Source organism: Polistes fuscatus, unplaced genomic scaffold (genome assembly GCF_010416935.1).
Source record: "Polistes fuscatus isolate 324 unplaced genomic scaffold, CU_Pfus_HIC Scaffold72, whole genome shotgun sequence".
In the NCBI taxonomy this organism is placed as follows: Eukaryota; Metazoa; Arthropoda; class Insecta; order Hymenoptera; family Vespidae; genus Polistes; species Polistes fuscatus.
In genome coordinates this window covers 89,069-112,896 of record NW_025113154.1, presented here as the reverse complement: position 1 = coordinate 112,896, position 23,828 = coordinate 89,069, and the positions used below count along the sequence as shown (strand labels likewise).

Sequence of the window (23,828 nt, the reverse complement as noted above, 5' to 3'; positions counted from 1 at the left end):
GATTATGATCAAGTCTTTTCTCTAAGGCAAAGTAGCGTCTTAAAGCTTGTGCATAAGTCTTTCCTAACTTTGAACGATTCGGTCGAAACGGTAACCGGACAGAAAAGCGTCCGTCCGACAGGCGAGATACTGAAGTTTGGAAGGAATTTTCACAATGCTCATCTACGACCGAGCGCAAAGTTGCCACGCCTGGAGGCTCCTCTAGACACCAAAACTTTTCAATTATTTGATTAGAAAGCTCTCTATCAGATTCAATGCACACACAATTCGACGCGTACCCTGTCAAATTTGCGTCATGCTTACTGCACACGACCCAGCCTAGTTTTGTTTCCTGAATAAATAGACCATTGGACTGATTGTAGTAACGGGATGGACCGAGAAGTTCAAAGAAGACTGACGCGCCGAGAATCATGTGAATTTCGGAAGATTTGAAGAATTCAGGGTCTGCAAGTTGAAACTCGAATTGGAGCTTGCAATACATCGAATACAATTTCTTATATCGGTTAATTTTCTTTCATTTTTGGAAACAAGTATGTTTTTCTCAAAAATTTCAATGATTTTTCAATACCAATATGACCAATATCATCATGATGTGTTTTCAAAATAGAAGATATCATTTTATTTGGAACAATGAATAACAAATCATTTCCAATTTTCCGATATACTAAACCCTTTCTCAATGTATAATCAGGATCTTGAGAATTTTCTAATTTTTGACGAATATTTTCAATAGATTCATCTGCTTGTTGACAAATAGATAAATTCCGTTCTAAAGTATTATCTTCTACAACAAGAATCATTCTAGAAAGAGCATCCACATGTTGCATTTGCTCGGATTTTCTATGTTCAAGAATGTAATCAAAATTTTCTAATTCCAATATATATCTTGCAATTCTTGGAATAATTTCTTTTTTACTCATTGCACATTTTATAGCATTACAATCAGTTACAATTTTAAAACGTATGCCTTGTAAATATACACGAAACTTTTTAATAGCATTTTCAATAGATAATAATTCTAATTCATAACTAAGATATCTATTTTCAACATCAGTAGTTCGTTTACTAAAATAAGATACTGGTTGAAAACAACCGGAATTTCGACGTTGTAATAACATAGCTCCAAATACATGACAGCTAGCATCACAATGTAACTCAGTTTCTAGTTTAGATGAATATATACACAACAAAGGTTTATTAATCAATTTCGATTTCAAAAGTTCAAATGCATTTACTGCTGAATCAGTTAATTTAAATTCTTTTGCTTTTAAAACATCATATAGAGGCTTTAAAAATCCTCCATATTTAAAGACAAATCTTCTAAAATAATTAGTCATACCTAAAAATCTTCGTAAATCATGTAAATTGTGGCAATGGGTAATTAATAATCGATTTTATATTTTCATCATTTGGTCTTATCCTTCTTCACTAATTTCATAACCCAAATAGGTTACATTATTCATAAAAAAACTTGCATTTATCTATCCTTAGTTTCAGGTTATGTTCATTCAAGATATCAAAAACTTCAGCAAGTATTGTAATATTTTCATCATATGTTTCAGTAGCTCTCATTATATCATCTAAATAAACTTGAACTTTATTCTGTCGTATTAATTTTTCAAAAATAAAATTGACATAACGTTGAAATACAGCTGAAACATTAAATAAGCCAAATGGCATCTTTAAATATTCAAATTGTCCATGAGGTGTTGCAAAAGAAGTATATTTTATTGAATATTTTGATGAAATCCATTCTTCAAATCAAGACATGAAAATACTTTTTTATTTCTCATATAATCAAGTAAATTATCAATTAATGGTAAAGGATATTTGCTCACGATTAGTATTTGCATTCAAAGTACAATAGTCAATACATAATCGTAAATCGCCAGTCTTTTTCTTTATTAGAACAATTGGACTACAATATTCAGAATAACTCGGACGTATTATATTTTGTTTCCATAAATCATCTAAATATTGATTGAACTTTTCTTTTCCATATATGATAATCTTCTAGGATTATAATAAAACGTTTTATCATTTTGCAATCTGATTTTTAATTTAAATTCTTCTGGAAAAACATTAGCAGTTCTTTTCTCAGAATTAATATTTTATTTTCATAAACATCAATAAGTTTCTTTTAATATTAAAATCAACAATAGGATTAATATTCAATTCGGAAAAATTTGACTCATATCTTATATTCATAATTTCTAAAATTCATTATTCAAATTAATTGTATCATTCGAGTTTATAAAGTTTTCATCATTATTTGTGATATTAGTTTCAATTAAAGGATAACATTTCAAATTCTTTCTTTCTAACTTCAAATTTGACATTCTAATAAACTCTCGTCCCAATAAAATATCACATTTTATGGTTCTATCTGGAACAACATACCAGATAACCTCTAATTCAATACCAAATACTTAAATTATTCGTTTTACATAAACAATATTTATGATTTATGCCAACAAAATTATTTAATTTCTGATAAATATTTATCAAGTAATATTAAAGTATCTTTAGCAATTTTTGACTCTCTGACTAAATTAATCGGACAACCAACGTCAAGAAATTCATGTTGTTGTGCAAAGTTACCATTCGGGTTAACTAAACTAAATTCAACTTCATATACACTATCTTCATCACTTTCCATTAATAAAACATTGTAATTTAAGTTCGATTTCTTTGCTACTTTGCAATCTTTTATTTGGTGTCCAGATTCTCCACATTTAAAACATGTGTTTTTAACCCTTTTTGGTTCTTTACATTCCGGAGGCTTATTTCCAAATTTACTGCAATTCTAACACCTTAGCTCATCAATTTTCTTTTTATTCTTATCAATAGTTTCTTTTATTAACGTATTATTAGTTTTAGACTTATCGAAATTTCTTTCCTTTGGTATACAAGTCGACAATTTCATCATATAATTCAATAAATGACTAGGTTCCGTAAAATTTTGAATACGTATGGTATAATTCTCGATTCCATTGATCAATAATTTATAATTAATTGATTATCGAGTTTCAGTTTATTTGCAATCGTTATCTTCTCATGAAAATATTTTCGGAAATCGTTACAATTTTACCATTCATATTTTGCAATTTTTGAATTAATGAAATATGAGCTATTTCAATTTTGAACATAGAATTCATTTTTTCTATTAATTCATTCCAAGTTAAAGACGAATAATTATGCTAAGAGAAATAATATCTACCAGAAAATTTATTGACTGCAATATTTTTAGTCATCATATCAGAAATATTATTAACAATTTTAAGGCATTTAATATTATTAAGCCAACATTTATATCAATAGTATCATCTCCACTGAAACCAGAAATTTGTAAAAAAATATCATGGTTACTTGGCTTATTAATTAATGGATTAAATACCTCTGACAAACTTCTTATATGTTCCAAAGTATTGTTACTGTTTTAATAACCTTGATTCGAAACATTACCAAGGATTTCACTAAAGTTTAAATACAAATTATTATCAACTTTTTTAACCTCTTCATTTTCCAATTCGTTACCATCCATTGCATCTAACAGTCTTTGATCATTTCCATCTTACCTTCTTCAATCTTTAATCCACGACTTTCTAGCTCTCTTATGAATTCTGCTTTTCTCTAATAGAGTATTAAACTCATTGTTATTATCACTATTATCATTCGGAATGACTGAATCAACTTTCCCAAAACACTTTCCTTATATTGTTGTTTAGTGAAAAAATAAATTATTCAAATAACAATTTAAAATTTCATAAACTTTCTCAAATTCCACAAGTGGCATTATGGAATTTTATAAATATACATAAAAATGTTTTAAGGAAATTTGTCACACAGATATAACATTATTATGAATTATTAACTATTATTATTGGTTAGGCAAAATTTATGCAGTACCCTGTTATTTATGGTTGCGGGGAAAATAGATATGCATATATATGTACAGGGAAAATATTATAGAAGTTGTTGTTGTTGTTAATTATCAAGTTATTGTCAATTGTTAAAAATTATTATCATATAGTGTGTTAGAATAAAAATAAAGTTTTTGGTGTTGGAATTATTGAAGATTTTGTCGATCCAAATATTACGTCAAGAATTATATAAAGCTGTGAATTTGGTGAAATATTTATTATTATATGAGATAAAATACTAACACTAGTTAGAAAGAAAGCTTCCCGTTACAAAGGTTTGGGGATTATCACAACTGTTATTGCTATAAAATTTGTATTAAAATTCTAATAGTAACTACGAATACTAAAATTGCTGATTTAAAAAAAATGTATCTGATTTTATTTCATACATAAAATACGAATATTTTACACGATTTCTTTTAATTTAATTAAAGAACAATTAAAAATAAAAAATAATTGAATGATTCATTATCTTAAAAACGATTTCTTTAATTAAAGAAAACCTTGCCGTAAAATTCGCCTCTGTGATATCGAATGCCATGTTCAACATCAATGAGAACTTCTGGGATATCTCTTTTATCACTTTGACTCATTTTTAAAATATAGAAATATTTTATCGTTATTTATTCACTATTTTCAGAAATAAACAAAAAATGCCACTTTTCCGTTTTTATGGGAAAATAATAATCATGCGCATAAGATTTTTTAACTCACAGAAGTTACGATTATTTTTTCTTAAACTGTTGAAAACAATAAAGAAGTTATCTATAAATTTTTAATAGCTGTATGCTGCTGGTATATGTATTTCTTTATTTTCTTGCTTAATTACATTCTGATTAACCGTATTTTCATGTCTCAGGAGTTTCTTCATTAGTGATTTCTTCCTTCTTAGAATTAAATCTTAATTTGTGATATCGATTTCTGATAAATTTACAAGGATTATTAGAAATACTAATACTACGAAAATTGTTATATTATGGATCATAAGTATCCATTCAAATTCATTCTTTTCTACATCATTTACTGCATATCCATGCAATCTTATGTCTTCGTACTTATGAATTTGTTGAAATATTTTTGTAGAAAGTTTATCAACTTTTAGATAATCTTGTATTGAATTGAAAATATTATTCTTTGGAATAAAAGATTGATAGTTTTCATTAAATTCTACTATATCCGGATACAAAAGTGAATCTTCACTTGAAGCTATGCAATTCTGATCAAGGGTTAATATACCCATATCATTTATCATCTCTTCTGTCTGATTATTACCACATTTTATTAGCAATTTTCTTGGGTTTGGGACAACATATATCCACGTATTAAAATAATGGATCTTTTTCCATAATTCATTTTGAATAGTTATGAATTTGATATTACAAAATTTAGGGAATTCTTTTATTTTCGTGAACAATTCTATCTCGCAAAATTTATTATTAACTCTAGATAATATCGGTTCAGATACTTTACAAATATAATATTCTGGTTGCATTAATTTACATAATTTAAGATTGTGCATAAACAAGAAGGATAATTTATCTTCGGTGATAAGTAATAATCATCTCTGGGTTTTACATATAAAAATTTCTCTTCTTTTAATCTCATTGGTAAGGGTAGTATGGAGTATATATCATAAACTGTTTCAGTCACTAAGCTATTAGAAATTATAAAAATTAATAATTTATTTACTTTAACAACTTTTATTTCCGCTAAATTCAATAATTGTTCTATATGTTGCTCGGTCAAAGAATATGGAAAATGTAAATTTATTGGTAGTTTTTGATTTTCTTCCTTTAAAGCTTTTAAAATATTTTTTGTTGAAACAACCAGAGGATGTAATTGATTATTTTTTGCAAATAAAATTGAATTTATAATAATATTTAAGTCATTTTGAATATCTTTTCCTAAATTGATAGTTCTAGATAGTTGTTTCAAAACCTCTAACCTATAAGTTAAAATAAATTGTTGTTTCTTAGCTGCTGTTGTAATATTTTCTATATCTTTCAAAATTTTATTAAATTGGGGTTTTGAAATTTGTTTGCCTAGCAAAGGTGGTTTATCTAAGCATAAAGAAGTTAAATTCCAATCTTAAGGAATGTAACTTCTACTTTGGCACAGATAATTTAAATAACAATGTAAATAATTTTTTTAAGTAATCTTTGAATTTGTTGTCGAAGATCAGTGCATCAATAAATAAAAAAGAATAATTTGTGAATTTTAAACTTTGTGAATTACGCAACATTTTTTGGTCCTTCGAGCCGGATAATAACTGAACTCCTGTTAGTTATTATCCTTTTAAATAATCAAGCTTCAGCTGATTATTTAAATAGCTATTATCTTTAAACGATCTATAACTGAACGTCCGTTGGTTATTCAATTACTTATTGAGCTCCTGCTGATTATTCTACCTTTACGATGTCTGAAAACACGGAAGCAAAGAAGCAACGCACCTTCTTGAGGAGACGTGTAACACAACTTTGCAATGCTATGGAAAAAACATTATCAAATCCAGAGTCGGGTGCTGTAGAAATAAAAGTTCGTCTAGCTGCACTTTCTTCGGTTTTTACCAATTTAGAAGTAGCTGATCAACGATGCGAGTTGGAGGCAGACGTGTCCGATGATGACTCAAATTTGGAATATTTCAACAGATTTATTACTTTAAAATGTAAGTGCCAAAGGGTTTTAGATAAATTATCTTTGCTTAAATCACCAAATTTTTTGCCGCTTTCTGTTGAACCTTGCTCTTCTGCAGGCCAATCAAATTTTGTTTTTCATTCTGGTTCTTCAGGATTGTCAGATAAATTAACTGCAACGCAGTGGCATGCAGATCAGATTCCTATGGGAGTTTTTTCAAAATTACTCTGCTCAGTTTCCGCAAATGAACCTACCGTCATTTTCTGGTAACTAATCTGATTGGCCAGATTTTTGCGACTTTTTTGAGTCCATAGTGCGCCATTTTTACAACCTATTCAAAAGCTGCATTATCTTAGGTCATCCCTAAAAGGAGACGCAGCTAAGATTCTTAATAACTTATCGAATTCCTCAGACAATTATTTATTGGCATGGAACAAATTAGTCTCTCGATTTGACAAACCTGATATAATGGCAAATTCATTAATTGAAAAGTTTATGAATTTGCCTCGTGTTAACAATGATGGAACCAGAATCTCTAGATTAGTGGATGATATAGAAGTCATTCTCGGCGCTTTGGATAAGGTAGCTGTCTTGGAATCTAATCGAGAACCATAGCTTATAAATTTAATCAAGGAGAAGTGCGACTCTGATACGAGACATCGTTGGAACGATCAAATTTCATTGAATCCCAACCGTTCTTGTTCAGATTTTATTAAATTTCTCAAGAAAAGAGGTATCTCTAAAGACGCATATGATTCACGTTTTATTTCAAAAGCAGCCAAAATAGAAAATAACACTACTAAAAGAAACATTAAAGCTTTTTCTTCTACCAATTCTTCTGGGTGTGTTATTTGTTTCAAAAATCATATGATACATCATTGTCCAGAGTTAATCACGTCTGAACTTGAAAAGCGTCTTAAAACAGTAAGTAACTTAATTGTTTGAGAAAAGGTCATGGAGTTGCAAAATGCCCATCGAAATTTAGATGTAACCATTGTAAATCGAAACACCATTCATTACTACATGCTTCTAAAGCATCTAAGAATCTTGAAGAAAATGAAGAGCTAAATCTCTTTAAAGCCAACTGTCCTTCAACTCAAGCGAATGTTGGAATCTGGTTTTCTGCACCGAAAGGGGTTCTGGCAACAGATGCAAGATGTATCAAACAAGTTCATTTAAAAATTATCTTTGAGTTACCAGAGGCAAAGAACAAAGACGTCGGTTTACTACGGGCATTGATAGACACTTTTAAGAAACATTTAGTTGCTCTTAGAGCTTTGCATGAACCTATAGATGGTTGGAATACAATTCTTGTTTATTTGTTAAACTCCAAACTTGACTCAGAGTCAAGGAAGCAAATAGAGTTACACTTTTCAGAAGTTGATAATCCTGAGTATGAAGATCTTGTTAAATTTTTACAAAATCGGTGTCTCGCTTTGGAACGTATTGATATGTCGTCTTCAAAATCAACTAAAGGTCATTTAGCAGAAGAAGCAACTAAGAGCAGAATAGTAAAATTGACCGTAGTTCTTTAGTTAATCTTAAGAATATTTGTTCTATTTGTAAAAGTACACACAAGATTTATAGTTGTCCTAAATTTCTTGGTTTTGCAGTCAAAGAACGTTATCAAAAGGTAAAACAATTGAATTTATGTTTGAATTGTTTAAATCAGGGTCATCTCTTCAAAGATTGTTCATCTAGAAATTGCTTGAAATGTAACAAAAAACATCATTCGTTATTACATTTTGAAGATAGAACGGAAATACCCAATAGTGCGCTTCATTCTGCACAACCTTCGATAACAACGAGTATTGATACTTTAAGTCCAATATCAATGTCAATTAACTTGGATCACAAACCTGTCCTTTTGTTTACCGCATCAGTCAAAATACCAAATTCCAATGGATACTATGAGAAGTGTAGAGTTTTGATTGATCCTGGATCACAATGTTCATTTATTTCGAAATCTTGTCTTCGAGTGTTGAATCTTAAACCTAATCACATAGATATTAGTGTAGATGGTATTGGGAACACTAACTCACAAATAAAAGCGTTTATAGATCTGGTTGTTTGTTCATGTGTAGAAGATTATATCATTCCGATTCAGGCATTCGTTCTTGAAAACATTACTCGTGATTTGCCTCAATCAGTTATAGGCTTGGATTCTGATTCAGATTTTTTTGTCACATCTTCAGTTAGCTGATCCTGGTTATAGACAACCTGGAAAAATCGACTTATTACTATCGAATGCTGTTTATATTCAAATCGTACGAAACGGTATTTTATTGAATCCGGGAGGAACATTAAAAGCTATTAATACCGCGTTTGGTTGGGTAATCGGTGGTATTGGACAATGTAAAAGGATTAATCCAATTTCGTCCGTAGGTTATTGTACATTAACAGCGTCTCTTGATGAGCAATTCGATTTGAGAAAATTTTGGGAAATAGATGATATTCCTAATCATTCAAACTCCGAGCCAGATTTTTGCAAAGAGCATTTTCTCAGAACGTATCAGAGGGATAATAATGGAAGATTTATTGTTGAATTGCCGTTCAAAGCGTTATTTCAACCAAAAATCTCAAAAGATTTTGCTCTTAACAGATTTCGCTCACTTGAGTATCGTTTTTCAAAAAATGAAGATTTACGAAAGTCATATAATGAATTTATTGAAGATTATCTGCAAAGAGAATTTATCGAACCAGTTCCAATCACAGAGGAAAACCATGATGGATTTTATTATTTACCACATCATTGTGTTATAAAAGAAGATTCTACTACAACTAAATTTCGAGTTGTTTTTAACGGAAGCGATGCTCCTAAAAATGAACCGTCTATTAATTCTGTTTTAGAAGTTGGTCCGAAGACCCAAAATGACCTAGTAAACAGTTTATTACAATTTCGTATGCACTCCATAGCATTTACGGCAGATATCGAAAAGACGTTTTGCCAAATAAAGGTCGCTTCAAAACATAGAGATTATCTAAGATTTGTTTGGAGATCGGATAAATCCGCACCTTTAAAGACATACAGATTAACTGTTTTACCATTCGGCTTATGCTGCTCGCCATTTATCACCATAAGCTGTTTAAAGGAATTAGCTCGAATTGTGAAAGATCAATTTCCGGAGGCGAGTAGAGTAACTTTAAATTATTCATATGTTGATGACATTCCAAGTGGTGCAGACACGATAGAAGATGCTATAAAATTAAAGAATGATTTGCAATTTATTTGTAAAACTGGAGGTTTCGTTTGAGGAAATGGGTATCAAACGATCATCAATTATTAACTCATATCAGTTCGAAAAACAACCTAAATATTCCAGATATGACTAAAGTATTAGCTCTTTCGTGGAACGTACAATCTGATTGTTTGTCGTTTAACACTAAATTTCAACAAAATACAAATTTTACAAAACGAACTATAATTGCGACATTGGCACAGGTATTGATCCATTTGGTTTCTTGGCTCCCGTGATTGTGTTAGGAAAAATGCTTATTCAAGAGCTCTGGCTTCAGAAACTTGACTGGGACGACAAACTGCCAGAGAGATTTGAGCGAAGTTATAGAGAATTATTTAAAAATTTAGACCAAATAAATTTATTCCAAATAGATAGATTTATTGGTAAAAATGGGAATTTTTCTTTATGTGGATTTAGTGACGCTTCGGAAAAGGCATATGGATCCTGTATTTATGCTGTTAATTCAACTAATTCAAACTTCCTATAATAACCTGCCAAACCAAGAAAAGATTTAATATCCTTAGCAGTTTTAGGTCTTAGAAAAGATCTAACAGCATCTAACTTTGACTCATCTGGTTGTGCGCCCTTTTCAGAAATTTTATGTCCTAAATAAATGACTTCTTTTTGCAAGAATTCACATTTTGAAGGTTTTATTTTTAAATTATATTCCTTAAGTTTCTTAAATACTTCTATTAACTTTTTATTATGATTTTCAAGATTTTCAGCAAAAATTACGATATCATCAAGGTAAACTAAACATCTTGTTCCTTGTAGGCCAGATAAAACTGTATTCATTAACCTTTGGAATGTTGAAAGTGCGTTTTTTAAACCAAAAGGCATACGATTAAATTCGTAATGACCAAAAGGAACTGAAAATGCGGTCTTTTCTGAATCTTTAGGATGCATTTCAATCTGATGGTACCCAGAGGCTAAATCTAAAGTAGTAAAATACTTTGAACGCCCTAACTGGTCCATAATATCAGATATATTTGGAATAGGATAAGCATCGCCTATAGTTTGTTCATTTAATTTACGGTAATCTATCACTAAACGATACCTTTTTTCTCCTGTAGCATCCATTTTCTTTGGAACTATCCACACGGGTGAATTCCATGCCGAAATTGACGGTTTTATTATATTTTGTTCTAATAAGTTACGAATTTCGTTATTAACAACATCTTTTAAATTATGTGGGTATCTATATTTTTGAAGAAATAGGTACATTTGTTTTTGTAGGGATTTCATGTTTAACAATATTAGTAGACGTTAAAGTCTCTCCTTCTAAATGAAATAAGTCTTGATATTTGTTAAAAATTTTATAAAGAGAATTTTTTTCTTCTATATTTAGATGTTCTAATCTTAGAGATTTTAAAATATTTTTCATTCTTTCATTTGTATCATTCCCTATTTTATCTTCAGTAATATTATATATTTTAGAACATTGAGATATTTTAAAAGGTTTTAATTCAGCTTTTGTATCTTGAATTAGAATATCTTTTTCTGTTGTATTTAATACTGTAATATATGCCATATTATTTGAATCTGCTTTTACTAAGGCATATGGACAATATAATCCTTCTATAATGGATTTACCTTCGATAATACCTTCCTTTAATTTACTAATTACTTTTACGGGTATTACCATTTCAGTTCTTGGAGGTATAATTAAATAATTCTTATTACCATTTAAAGTCTTAGTTCGTACCATGTCAATTACTTTATTATTTATAATTATTTTATTTGAATTATAATTAATTATAGCATTATTAATAGTTAAAAAATCATTTCCTATTACTCCATCAGCATTTACTGGGAATGTATCCGTCACTATATGAAATTTATGTAGTAGTATTTCTGAAGAAATATGAATTTCTAAAATTATTTCTCCTAAAGTATTAACTGGATTGTTACTTATTCCTAATAGGGTTCTAGTATTACTTTTATCTATTGTTGCTTGGTTATAGTTTATAGCACTTTGTTTGATTAAGGATAAATCACTACCTGTATCTATTAGAAATAAATTTGATTCACTATTTAAATTTCCTATATTTAATTGTAAAAATGACGATATACATATTCATTATATTTGCCGTTTATAGATGTTGACCCATAACCACGGCATGAGTTTGAGTCATTATACGGTTTAAATTAATTCTGTTCTGGTTATCAACTACTTGAGTTTCATCATTATCTTTCTTTGTATTATTAATTTCGAAATTCTTATTATAATTACCTTTTGTATAGGAGTGTTTAAATTTGTTTTTCTCGACTTTCTTATCATCGTAATTAAAAAATCTTGAGCTGTTTGTGTTTCGAAATTGCTTGTTATTATCTCGTGTATAATTAAGGTTACGTGACTTATTAAAATTTCCCATTGTAACGATTTAAATTATCTTTGTTATAATAGTTTGTCTCATTATAAGGCTTCTGATTTCTCCAATCATTATAATTATTATAATTTCTTGTATTTGTATATCTGTTTGAATTCTGATTAAAGCTACTTTGATTTTTTCCTTGATTTATCTGGTTTCTATTATTGGATTCATAAGTAACTAATGTCCTATTTGATTTATGCATAAAACGACAATCTTTCGTATTATGATTTTCCTTTCTACAATAACTACAATATTTTCTAATGATTCGTGGAGTTATTTCTGCTTCTGTTTCAATAGCTAACCTTAATGCATTTTGAAAATCATTTGGTCTTTGGGCTCTAACTATTAAACTAATCTCACGATTTAGCCCATCGAGAAAAGATTTTAATAACAGATTTTGAATAAATTCAATATCCATATTTTCTTCTCTTGCAGCATGTCTAATTCCTGTACAAATTCCTTGTAATTCACCTGCAAATTTTGAAACAGATTTTGAACCTTGAGTACATACTATTAAATCTCCTATTCTTTTATTAACACTTTTCCTAGTAGCAAAATGATCTAATAAAATTCTTCGAAGTTCTGCCAATTTTCTGGTCTTTGATTTCGTATTATTGTTCAGCATCATTAGTCAATTTATTTAAAATTAAAATATTAAGAAGATCAATTTGATTAGGGTCTACTACTCTGAAAATATTGTCAACTTTTTCTACAAATTCAAAAACTCTTTTACTATCGGTACCACCAAATTCAGGAACCATTAATATAGCATGTCTAGCTTCTAATTTAGCTACATTTTGATTAAAAGGTTGTAATTGTTGTTGGGGTAATCTTCTTAGAAATTGAGAATTCAAATTTTTATCTTGTTCAATTCTCTGTCCTAATGACAAATTTTGAAACATACTTTGCATTTCATTAGCTTTCTTTTCATATTCAGGAATAACTCTTCATAACAGGGTTTATCATGTTTTGTTGATAATGGTTTTTCTACTGATCCTGTAGTTTGATTTTCCTTACTTAATTTTTTATTAGTACTAGACTCAATATTTTCGTGTTTTTCATTGTTAGTTTCAAATGCTTCATTTGTTACTTTATTAATAAGATAATGAGGAATGTTAAGAACAATAGTATCTTTTAATTCGGTATCAAATCTTAAAAGTTTCTTTTCTCTAATTAATTCTGCAATACTATCATCGTAAACATCTTTAGGTATCTTACTGTCCTCAATCAATTTTTCTACATCCTTATTCGTAACATGTTTTTTAGTTAAATTTTCGTAATATTTCCTAATTTTCTCAAAAGCAATCAATTTTGCAACTCTAACTTTAGGTTCATTCTCCATATTTTTATAAACAATATAATTAATAGATAACTAAAATAATTATTTGTATAAGTTACAGCAATTTGTAATGAAATAATTGTAGCTATTTAAAACAATTATAAGATTGTAAACAATGAATAATTATAGAGTAAATATTTCAAATCTCTATATTGGAAATAATTATATATATGATTTTGAAAATCAAAATTCTTAATAAAATATTGAATAAATGAATTAGACTTACAAAGAGGTGATTACCATCGATACCATTGCAAATGTTCTTAATATCAGGAAATGTAAATCTATAAATAAAGTTAATATTCCTTTTTATAATTCTGACTTTGAAATAAGATTCTTTAAATCCCGTATCAATCGAATTTCAGAATTCTATATCAGTTGAAATTTAAAATACTTTCGATCAAATTTTGGGAATCCTACCGGCTGCGCCAATTTGTGATGTTAATATTGACAATTTATTTTGAAAAACAAATAAATATCCTGTCAATACAAACAACCAAAGTCAGAATTATTATTAGGATTAAAATTTATTAATTAAATAAATAAAGAATAATAAATACCAATATAATAAATATCCCGAACTTACAGCTTGGTTAAATACTTGTGCCTTGATTGAACCACTTTAAATTCTTAATATTCTATCCTTTCTTATACTTATATTTTCTTTAGTTTTAGTCTTTTATTTATAATCTTTAAATATATCTGTCTCTTATATTTAGAAACCTATTTTATAATTAAAACTCATAACTCCTGACTATTTATTAATTAAAACTGTTGATTTTATAACATTAAGAACTCCTATATCAACTCTTTATTTATACTCTATTTTTACAATTAAGAACTCTATTAAGAACTCCCTTAAGAACTCCATTAAGAACTCCGTCCGATCATTCTAAACATCCTATTTTATATGTTTTAGAATGAGGAAAAAGAGTAGGTGATCCCACTGAGACAGTTGTGAGAGCATGTATAGAAGTAATGTGTTCTTACAACTATATCACCTTCTACTGTTTTAGTTATGTATTGAGAGTTGCCTTATATAGGATATTACAATACACTCTAAAAACGGTACTATCACATTTATTTATAATATATCTATAATTTAGGTGCAAAAAGAACTTTTTGGTTTTTTTTGATCGGTTACCATTTGTACTTGCGCTGTCGGCGTGTTCGTGGCGGCCGGAACTTGTTCCACCTGGTCGGTTGTCAGCGGTCCGAAAGAAGCGGCCGCTGACGTAGACGGCTGCAGGGATTGATTCATGTTGCGGTGATTAATAAATTCGCACTGTTATCTTTTAGAACTGCACTGTTTGCTAGACTGCTTTTTATTGCATGTGCAGTACATTGCAGTCTTCCCTCCGGAATGTTTTTAGGGGGCAACCTAAAAAGAAATCATTAGTCCGCGGAGTCGGCGCCGGACGAATCCGGCTGGTATGTTGCATCACGGGAGTCGTCACTCGGGGGGCTACCGTGATCGAATACGATACGCCGACGCGGCCGTAAACGCGGAGGGGCATGAGGAACTCGCTCTAAGCTGGATGCTGGCGTGGTGTCGATATTATCACGCAAAGTCTCAGCGGCGCTTGGAGGAGCTTGTTCCGTATTTACCGTGTCACCTAGATCGACAGGGTTACAGACTGTCAAGGAAGACTCGTCCGCGCGAGGCAAGATTCTGCTACCGTTCGATGGTACGGATGGGACAGAATTTCGCCAATTGCGTGGTGGAGGAGTCGGTGGTAGACCTGTAGGTGCATCATGTTGGATCGAAGGGCAATCTTCATCCAACATCGCTGCCGGCGTGTCATTCGCAGGCGTCGGTGAGAGCGCTTCAAAAGCAGCATCTCGATGACGCAGTTGGTCGATGTGCCGGCGGATGATGCTATCTCCGACACGTACTTCGTAAGTGACTGGGCCTGTTTGTTGAAGAATCTCACCAGGCATCCAGTTTGAACCCTGACCGAAGTTCCGTGCAAAGACCGAAGCACCTATCGTGAATGCCCGTGATGGCTCAGACTCGACTCGAGGCTCCCACGATACGCGTTTTGATCCGCGAGTAGTGGCATGTGTGGAGCGATCAGGTCTGATGGCGTCTAGCACAGTTTGCAGTTTGCGACCCATCAATAGTTCGGCCGGCGAGTCGGAATCGGCGGATTGGGGTGTGACGTGCTGTTGAATAAGGAATCTATTCAACGCGAGTCGCCAATCGCCGATGACAGAGTTGGAGGATTCGAGAAATACTTTCCTCAACGTTGTCTTAACCGATCGCACGGTTTGTTCGGCCCTTCCATTCGACGATGGATGGAAAGGCGCAATCAAGATGTGACGGATCGCGTTGGCTTTACAGAATCTCTGGAAGTCAGAGGATGTAAAAGCCGTGCCGTTGTCACTGACGATTGCTTCTGGAATGCCGTGAGTAGCGAACAGGCTTCTTAATACCTGAATCGATGCTTGGGCTGATGTGCCACCCACGACAGAAACCTCGAGCCAGCCAGAGTATGCATCGACAACGAGGAAAAGAACTTTTCCATGAAACGGGCCAGCGAAATCAATGTGAAGTCGCCTCCACGGATTTTTTGGAAGCCCCCATGTTATGGGATCCTCTCGCCGTGGCTGAGATGCATAGCTCTAACATGGTTGGCAGAGGCGAACGTATCTCTCCAAATCTTTATCCAGAGATGGCCACCATACATAGGAACGAGCGAGGGTCTTCATACGCACTATTCCCGGATGAGCTATGTGAAGCGTCGCAAGTATACGTTCACGAAGAGTTTGTGGAATAACCACGCGGTTGACCCAGAGCAAGCAACTTCTATGAACGGACATTGCCGAGGACCGGGAATAGAACGGCTGAACGTCCGATTGCTCACATTTGAGTGGCCGGACGCGAAGAGTCCAGTCGAGTACTCGACTAAGAACATGATCGCGGCGCGTGGCTGCAGCGATTTCGTCAGCAGTCACGGGAGAGCGATCTTCTAACCAAAGGAGAGACACGTCGAGGAACGTTCCCTCTTGAGACTCAACGGTGACGCGAGCAGGGGACCTGCTTAATGCGTCGGCGTGAGTGATTTTGCTACCAGGCTTGTGTACGAGCGTGTAATTGTACGCACCCAGTAGCAGCAACCAGCGTAACATACGCGGTGAAATGATATCTGGTATTGGTCTTGACGGATTGAATATGCCCAATAAAGGCTTATGATCCGTGTGAACTTCAAACTGAAGACCGTATAAGAAGTGATGGAACTTCTTAACACCAGATATGATGGCTAACGCCTCTTTGTCGATTTGAGCATAATTGCGCTCAGCGGATGACAAAGTTTTTGAGAAGTATGCGACAGGAGCTTCACGACCATTAGGAAGCCTGTGACAGAGCACAGCACCAACTCCGTAAGGAGAGGCATCGCATACTAAAATGATCGGTTTCGACAAATCGAAGTGGATCAGTAGAGCATCCGACACTAAAAGATTTTTAGTGCGATTGAACGCATTACGAGTGGTTTCATTCCAAGACCATTGGCGGTCTTTGTCGAGAAGCCGATGTAATGGTTCCGCCACAGAGGCTTTGTCTTTAAGAAATGACGAATAGAAATTGATGAGCCCTAAGAATTGCTGTAGTTCTTTTTTAGAACGAGGCTCGGGGTAATTCTGAATCGCCGCGAATTTAGACGGAGAAGGGCGTATGCCTTCCTTAGACACAACAAAACCAAGGAAATCGATTTTGCTGCTTCCAAATTCACATTGTCGCGTTTCAGTCGAAGACCGGCTTGCTTGAAAAGCGCTAAGATCTTTCTTAAGGACGCCTCAAAGGCTTCGGGGGTTTTCGACGCGATGACAATGTCGTCGAAATAAATAATGACGTCCGGAATTCCGTACAGGAGATTTTCAATGAGATCTTGAAAATAACCTGGTGCACACGAAATTCCGAACTGAAGGCGTTTGACCTTGAACGCACCCCGATGCGTTACAATGGTTTGCGCGAGTGCGACACGGTCAGTGACAGTGCACTGGAGGTCCGCTTGCGCTAAGTCTACCCGTCCAAAGACGGAAGCAGAGCCTATGCCACTCAGCAGATGCGCGATGACCGGTACGGGGTGAGGATGAGGTTGAATGGCTTTGTTGATGGTGATTTTGTAATCACCGCAAAGCCGGACCGTTCCGTCTTTTTTCAGAATTGGAACCACCGGAGTGCCCCACGCAGGATCCGCTACCGGTTCTATGACTCCCTGTGAGATTAGAGAGTCCAGCGCGGCATCTACCTTATCTCTTATACCCAGAGGTATCCGCCTTGGTTTAAACCGAAAAGGTTTAACAGCGGAATCGAGGTTGAGATCAAGAGGAGGACCGGTGTATTGGCCAAGACCGGATTCAAAGACCTCTTTGAACTCATCAAGGATGACCTTGCAACTCTCTGGAGTAGTAAGGCATTGATGTATGACGACATAAATACCTAGTGGCATGAACCAGCTTCGACCCAAAAGAGAGGGTACCCGGTCAACGATGACTACGATGGGTAAAGATTCGAAGCTGCGACCCTGATAGAGAACAGGGATGTTAATGAGACCTAAGACGGTCATGACTTTGTAATTCGCGTTGCGAACGACCCTATTGAAAGGGTGAACCTTGGAAGGTTGGCCGACGCGCGAAAGAAGGTCGAAGGTATGCTTAGAGATAACCGTGATAGGAGAGCCGGAATCGACTTCCATGGTTATCTCTAAGCCGTTTAACGTGACGACTACCGTGATTGGAGGAGGACTACTTACATGATCGGTGACATTGTTTAATATGATGTTACCCAATGCGTCGATCTCCATGTCGACCTCTTGCGCTGAACAGCGTGCGTGGCTGACGCTGTCGTCGCTCCGACGAGATTTGGCCGGATTCCGAGTAAAGCTACTCGGCCGTGCAGTTCTGCTTGCCGAGCGACCGCGGGTCTTTTTTCGGCAAGCACGAGCGATGTGTCCGGTCATCTTACAGTAATCGCATACTGTTGACCGGTACGGGCACGAAGATCGACTATGATCTCCGTTGCAGCCCGCACATGTGTGCTCGGCGGCAGTCGCTTTTTTGCGGGCAGGAGGACGGTTACGCGAGGTAGTGGCATGTGCGATGACGCTTGTCGATGCACCACCAACTACCTTTGAGTGAGCCGAAGCTAACTCCGCCGTTGTGGCAATGCCAACCGCCTCCTGGAAGGTAAGTTCTTTCACTTTCATGAACAAACGTTCACGAACCGTGGAGTTACGGAGACCGATTACGAATCGATCCCGTAACGCGCGCCCCAAGTAGTTCCCGAAATCACAGTCCTTTGCGAGTGATCGCAAAGCGGCGGAGAACTCTGCCGCAGATTCGTCCGGTTTTAGAGAGCGAGTCCCAAATTTGAACGTGCTTAAAAGCACCACGTCCCTTGGCGTGAAATGAGCCGTGAGGGCGCTACGAATCTGCGCCAGCGACTGAGATTCATAGGGTTCCGGAGCTGCCAGAGAGACAACGATGTCAAAGACATCGCCACCCGCAAGGGATAAGAAGATATCCCTCTGGACAGCATCCGGCAGCGCAGTGTATTGATTTGCACGGAAATGCAAATCAATACGAGACAGAAACTTACCCCACAAGTTGGGTTGCCGCACGTCGAACTGTTCGACGGATCCTATGACGGATCCCATCCTCGTCGCCAATTGCGCTGTCGGCGTGTTCGTGGCGGCCGGAACTTGTTCCATCTAGTCGGTTGTCAGCGGGCCGAAAGAAGCGGCCGCTGACGTAGACGGCTGCAGGGATTGATTCATGTTGCGGTGATTAATAAATTCGCACTGTTATCTTTTAGAACTGCACTGTTTGCTAGACTGCTTTTTATTGCATGTGCAGTACATTGCAGTACTAATTACCAATATGGATTTTCGTTTTGAGATTAGTGACTGATTTGATTCAATTACTTCTTGAAACACGCTATGATTCTCCAATTGGTTCATTCTTAATTGTTCTAAGTTCTCTCGAAATAATTTTACTTTACACGGTTTCATTTGCTTTTTTAATTTTTGCTCGATCCGGTAGATTCGTCGTTTAGCTATGATCTCTTTTTTTTCTCGATTCGATTTTCTACCATCTATAATTACAATTATAGTTTTTAAATTCTAAAAAAAAATTTTTTTTAATGAAAAAGAGCTAGAATTCAAAATGTGTTTTAACTCATTTGGATTTTGATTTTTTAAAAATTTTAATATTTGTTTTTCATTGAAAACATATATATAAAGCCTAATGATGGTTTTCTTATAATTTAAATTTTTTTTTCTGTTCATAAATGCGATAGGTAAAAAAATATACCAGAGGGTTAACTCTACTTATCGTTAATCGACTTTAAAAAAATTTTCGAAAATGTGATCTTGACTATGCGAAGCAGGCTACGGGTCCACTAGTTTTATAAATAAATTAACTGATTTAATTTCAACTTTTGTAAAAATAACCTTAAAACATCTTAAAAAAAATTTAAGATCTTAGAAAAAATCTAGAAGAAATATCTAATCAAAATTTATCTTAAAATCAAAAAAAATTTAAATTTTTCGGCCATTTTTGTTTGTTTATTATAATTTTATAAATAAATTAAAAAATTTAATTGTAACTCCGGTTATGAATTATCTCTAAAAAATTTCAAAAAATATTTTGGCGCTTAGAAAAATTTTAGAAAAAATATCTTATCAAAATGTATCTCAAAATCAAAAAAAAATTAAAAATTTTCTAGCTAATATTTTTGCTTGGTATAATTTTATAACTAAATGTGAACTTAATTTGAACTTTTGTTATAAGTTTACTTAAAAAATCTAAAAAAATATTTTTGGGCTTAAAAAAAATTTCAAAAAAATCTTTTCAAATTTATCTCAAAATCAAAAAGAAATTTAAAATTTTTTGCTTTTTTTTGGTTATAAGTTTTTATATATAATAAATAATTTAATTGCAACATTCAATAAAAATTAACTCTTTAAATCTAAAAAAAATATTTTAGGTTTAGAAAAAATCTAAAAAATATTTTTTACAATTGATTATAGAATCAAAAACCAATTTAAAATTTTCGGCTATTTTTTTTTGTAATTTTATAAATAATCTAACAACTTTAATTTCAACTTTTGTTATAAATGAACTATTGAAATTTAAAAAAATATATATTAAGGGTTTGAAAAATTAAGAAAAATTATTTTATTAAAAATATCTTAAAATCAAAAAAAATTGAAATTTTGGTCATTTGTTTTGTTTATTATAATTGTATAATTCAATTAAATAATTTAAATGTAACTTTTGTTAAAATTATTTGTAAAAATCTAAAAAAATATTTAGGGCAAAGAAAAATTCTAGAAGAAAATCTTATCAAAATTTATCTTAAATTCAAAAAAAAATTTGAAATTTTTCGGCTATTTTCTGTTGTTTAATATAATTTTTTAAATAAATTTAATAATTTAATTGTGACATTCAATCAACTTTAAAAATCTAAGCAATTTTTTTGGAGTTTAGAAAAAATCTAGAAAAAATTTCTTTTTAAAATTAATTTTAAAATCAAAAAAAAATTTGAAACATTTTCGGCAATTTTTTTTTTGCTTATTATCATTTTATGAATAAATTAAATAATTTAATTGTAACTTTTGTTATAAATTCACTTTAAAAATCTAAAAAAATATTTTTCGGTTTAAAAAAAAATCTGGAAAAAATATCTTATCAAAATTTATCTCAAAATCAAAAAAAAATTTTTAATTGTTTCGCCATTTTCCTTTGTTTATTATAATTTTATAAATAAATTACACAATTTAATTGTAACATTTAATAGAAATCAACTTTAAAAATTCTAAAAAAATATATTTGGGTTTAGAAAAAATATCTTTTAAAAAGTAATTTTAAAAGTAAAAAAAAATTTTCATTTTTCGGAAATTTTTCTTTGTTTATTGTAATTATATAAATAAATTAACTGTTTTAATAGTAACTTTTGTTGGAAATTAACTTAAAAAAATCTATAAAAAAAATTTTTTTGGGCTGAGAAAAAATCTAGAAATATATCTATCTTTTCAAAATTTAACTTAAAATCAAAACAAATATAAAAATTTTTTGCCATTTTCATTTGTATATTATAATTTTATAAATAAAGAAGCTGATTAATTGAAACCTTTGTTAAAAATTAACTTTTAATATCTTAAAAAAATATTTAAGGGCTTAGAAAAAATCTTGAAAAATATCTAATCAGAATTTATCTCGAAATCCAAAAAATTTAAAATTTTTTGTCTATTTTTTATGAATAAATTAAATAATTTAATTATAACTTTGTTGGAATTAACTTAAAAAAATCTAAAAAAAATTTTTTTGGGCTAGAAAAGTCTAGAAAAAATACCTTATCAAAATTTATTTCACAATCAAAAAAAAATTTAAAATTTTTCAGCCATTTCCATTTGTTTATTATAATTTTTGTTTCATGTACATTTTTTGCAAATTTTATTTTAATTATTAATTAACATTGAGGAATTTTTATATGACCAAATTTTTATTACGAAATTCTAAGCCGATAAAAAGTAGCATTACGTGTTTTTTGGTCCGTTTGGGGCTCTAACTCTAGTAAACCTTAACATTTCGGGCTAAAAAATTAATTGCTCATATAATAGTATAATATAAGAATTTTGTCCAAATCTGAGTCTGAGGCCCAAAAAGTGTTCCTATTCAGTGGTAGTCTTTTATGAAGTTTTTATCTATTAAAAAAAACATGAAAATAAATAGAAACTCATATTTACAAAAAAAAAATTCAAAATATCAATTTAATTACTTAGGTAAATAGAAATATATTGACATATGAAAAAACAAAGTTTTTGACCTATTTCAAACTATATAAAGGAGTTCCTTAAAAATTTTCAAATAGTTTTTTAACTCAAAAAAAAGTTCTTTTCAAAATTTTTTTCCTGATAAATCAAAGGGCTTATTAGAGCTAACTTAATTATATGATTGTTAGCTCTGAAATAATCTCATTATTTATAGGACTACAACTAAAACTCAGTGTAAGAACTCAAAAAAAGTTCTTTGCAAAATTTGTCTTCCAAAAAATTGGACGACTCTAAATTAGTGCCAGCTTAAATTAAAAACTTAATTATAAGTGAAGTCAATCCCTGGTATATTTCTTTACCTATCACATTTATAAACAGAAAAAATAAAAAATTTTATTTGTCGGAAAACTACTCTAGTGGAGTAAACCCCTTTTCTCACTTAAGTCTCAAAACTTTATTTTCAATAAAGAGTTAAAGTTGAATATTAAAAAATATTGAATTTTTACAATTTAAAATATCGGCAGTTAACCCCGTCTCTCCTAGTAAAGATTTTTAATAAACATGCTCGCACTACAAACATTTAACACTAAAACGACAACTGATAAAAAAAATCGTTATTTTAATCTCTTTTTAAATTAAATATTTTTTTCAAAATTCAATATAACTAAGAAAGTTAGCACTTAAATACCAAAAAATCTTACTTATACTATTCCATACACCATAAGTTACAACTGTAGTAAATTTAAAAATTATTATAACTCCAGTTAGATATAATCAACTTCGACAAAATCCATACCCAAGGGGTTATCTACTTAAAAATATACCATAAACCTGTCCCGATACCTCACGGATAACAGTACAAAATTTGGTAAAGATCTGATGTACGGTTCAGTTGTGATGCCGTTACACACACACACACACATCCATTTTGATTTATAGATTACATAAACAAAGAAAAATGTCCAAAATTTAAAATTTTTTTTGATTTTGAGATAATTTTTGATTAGAGGGTTTTTTTTTTAGATTTTTTCAAAGCCCTAAATAATTTTTTTAAGATTTTAAGAGTTAATTTTTTAATGTTGCAATTAATTATTTAATTTATTTAAAACCTAGCAGCCCGTGGCCTGCTTCGCATGGACAAGATTACATTTTCATAAATTTTTTTAAATCAAATTACGATAAGTGGAATTAACCCCTGGGTATATTTCTTTACCAATCACATTTATTAAAAAAAATAAATAAAAACATTTAAATTTGAAAAATCCATCATAAGTGGAGTTAACCCCTTGGTCTCACATAAATCACAGTGTTTATCAATAAATAAAAATGGATGTGTTTGTATGTTTAAAAACTAAATATAAGTGGAGTTAACCCCCTGGTATATTTCCTTACCAATCACATTTATTAACAGAAAAAAAAATTTTAATTGTAAAATTACCAATGGTGAAGTTAACCCCATTGTTATTCCTATAACCAATCACATTTTTAAACAGAAAAAATAAAACACTTTAATTGTCGGAAAATTACCACTGGTGGAG

The 23,828-nt window shown here is 31.8% G+C and overlaps 2 protein-coding genes across 2 annotated transcripts; one reads left to right on the top strand and one right to left on the bottom strand.

Moving 5' to 3' along the window:
- Positions 1 to 7,424: 7,424 nt before the first annotated feature.
- Positions 7,425 to 9,811, top strand: LOC122524522. The gene is made up of 4 exons (XM_043646836.1): positions 7,425 to 7,481; positions 7,601 to 8,068; positions 8,137 to 8,622; positions 8,732 to 9,811. The coding sequence occupies exons 1-4, from the start codon at positions 7,425 to 7,427 to the stop codon at positions 9,809 to 9,811; spliced, it is 2,091 nt and encodes a 696-aa protein (XP_043502771.1).
- Positions 9,812 to 14,905: 5,094 nt separating this feature from the next.
- On the bottom strand, positions 14,906 to 19,224 carry LOC122524521 (uncharacterized protein K02A2.6-like). The gene is made up of 3 exons (XM_043646835.1): positions 17,245 to 19,224; positions 16,229 to 17,194; positions 14,906 to 16,135 (listed from the first exon to the last, which is right to left on the bottom strand). Exons 1-3 carry the CDS (start codon positions 19,222 to 19,224, stop codon positions 14,906 to 14,908), a joined length of 4,176 nt encoding a protein of 1,391 aa, XP_043502770.1.
- Between the last annotated feature and the right edge of the window lie 4,604 nt (positions 19,225 to 23,828).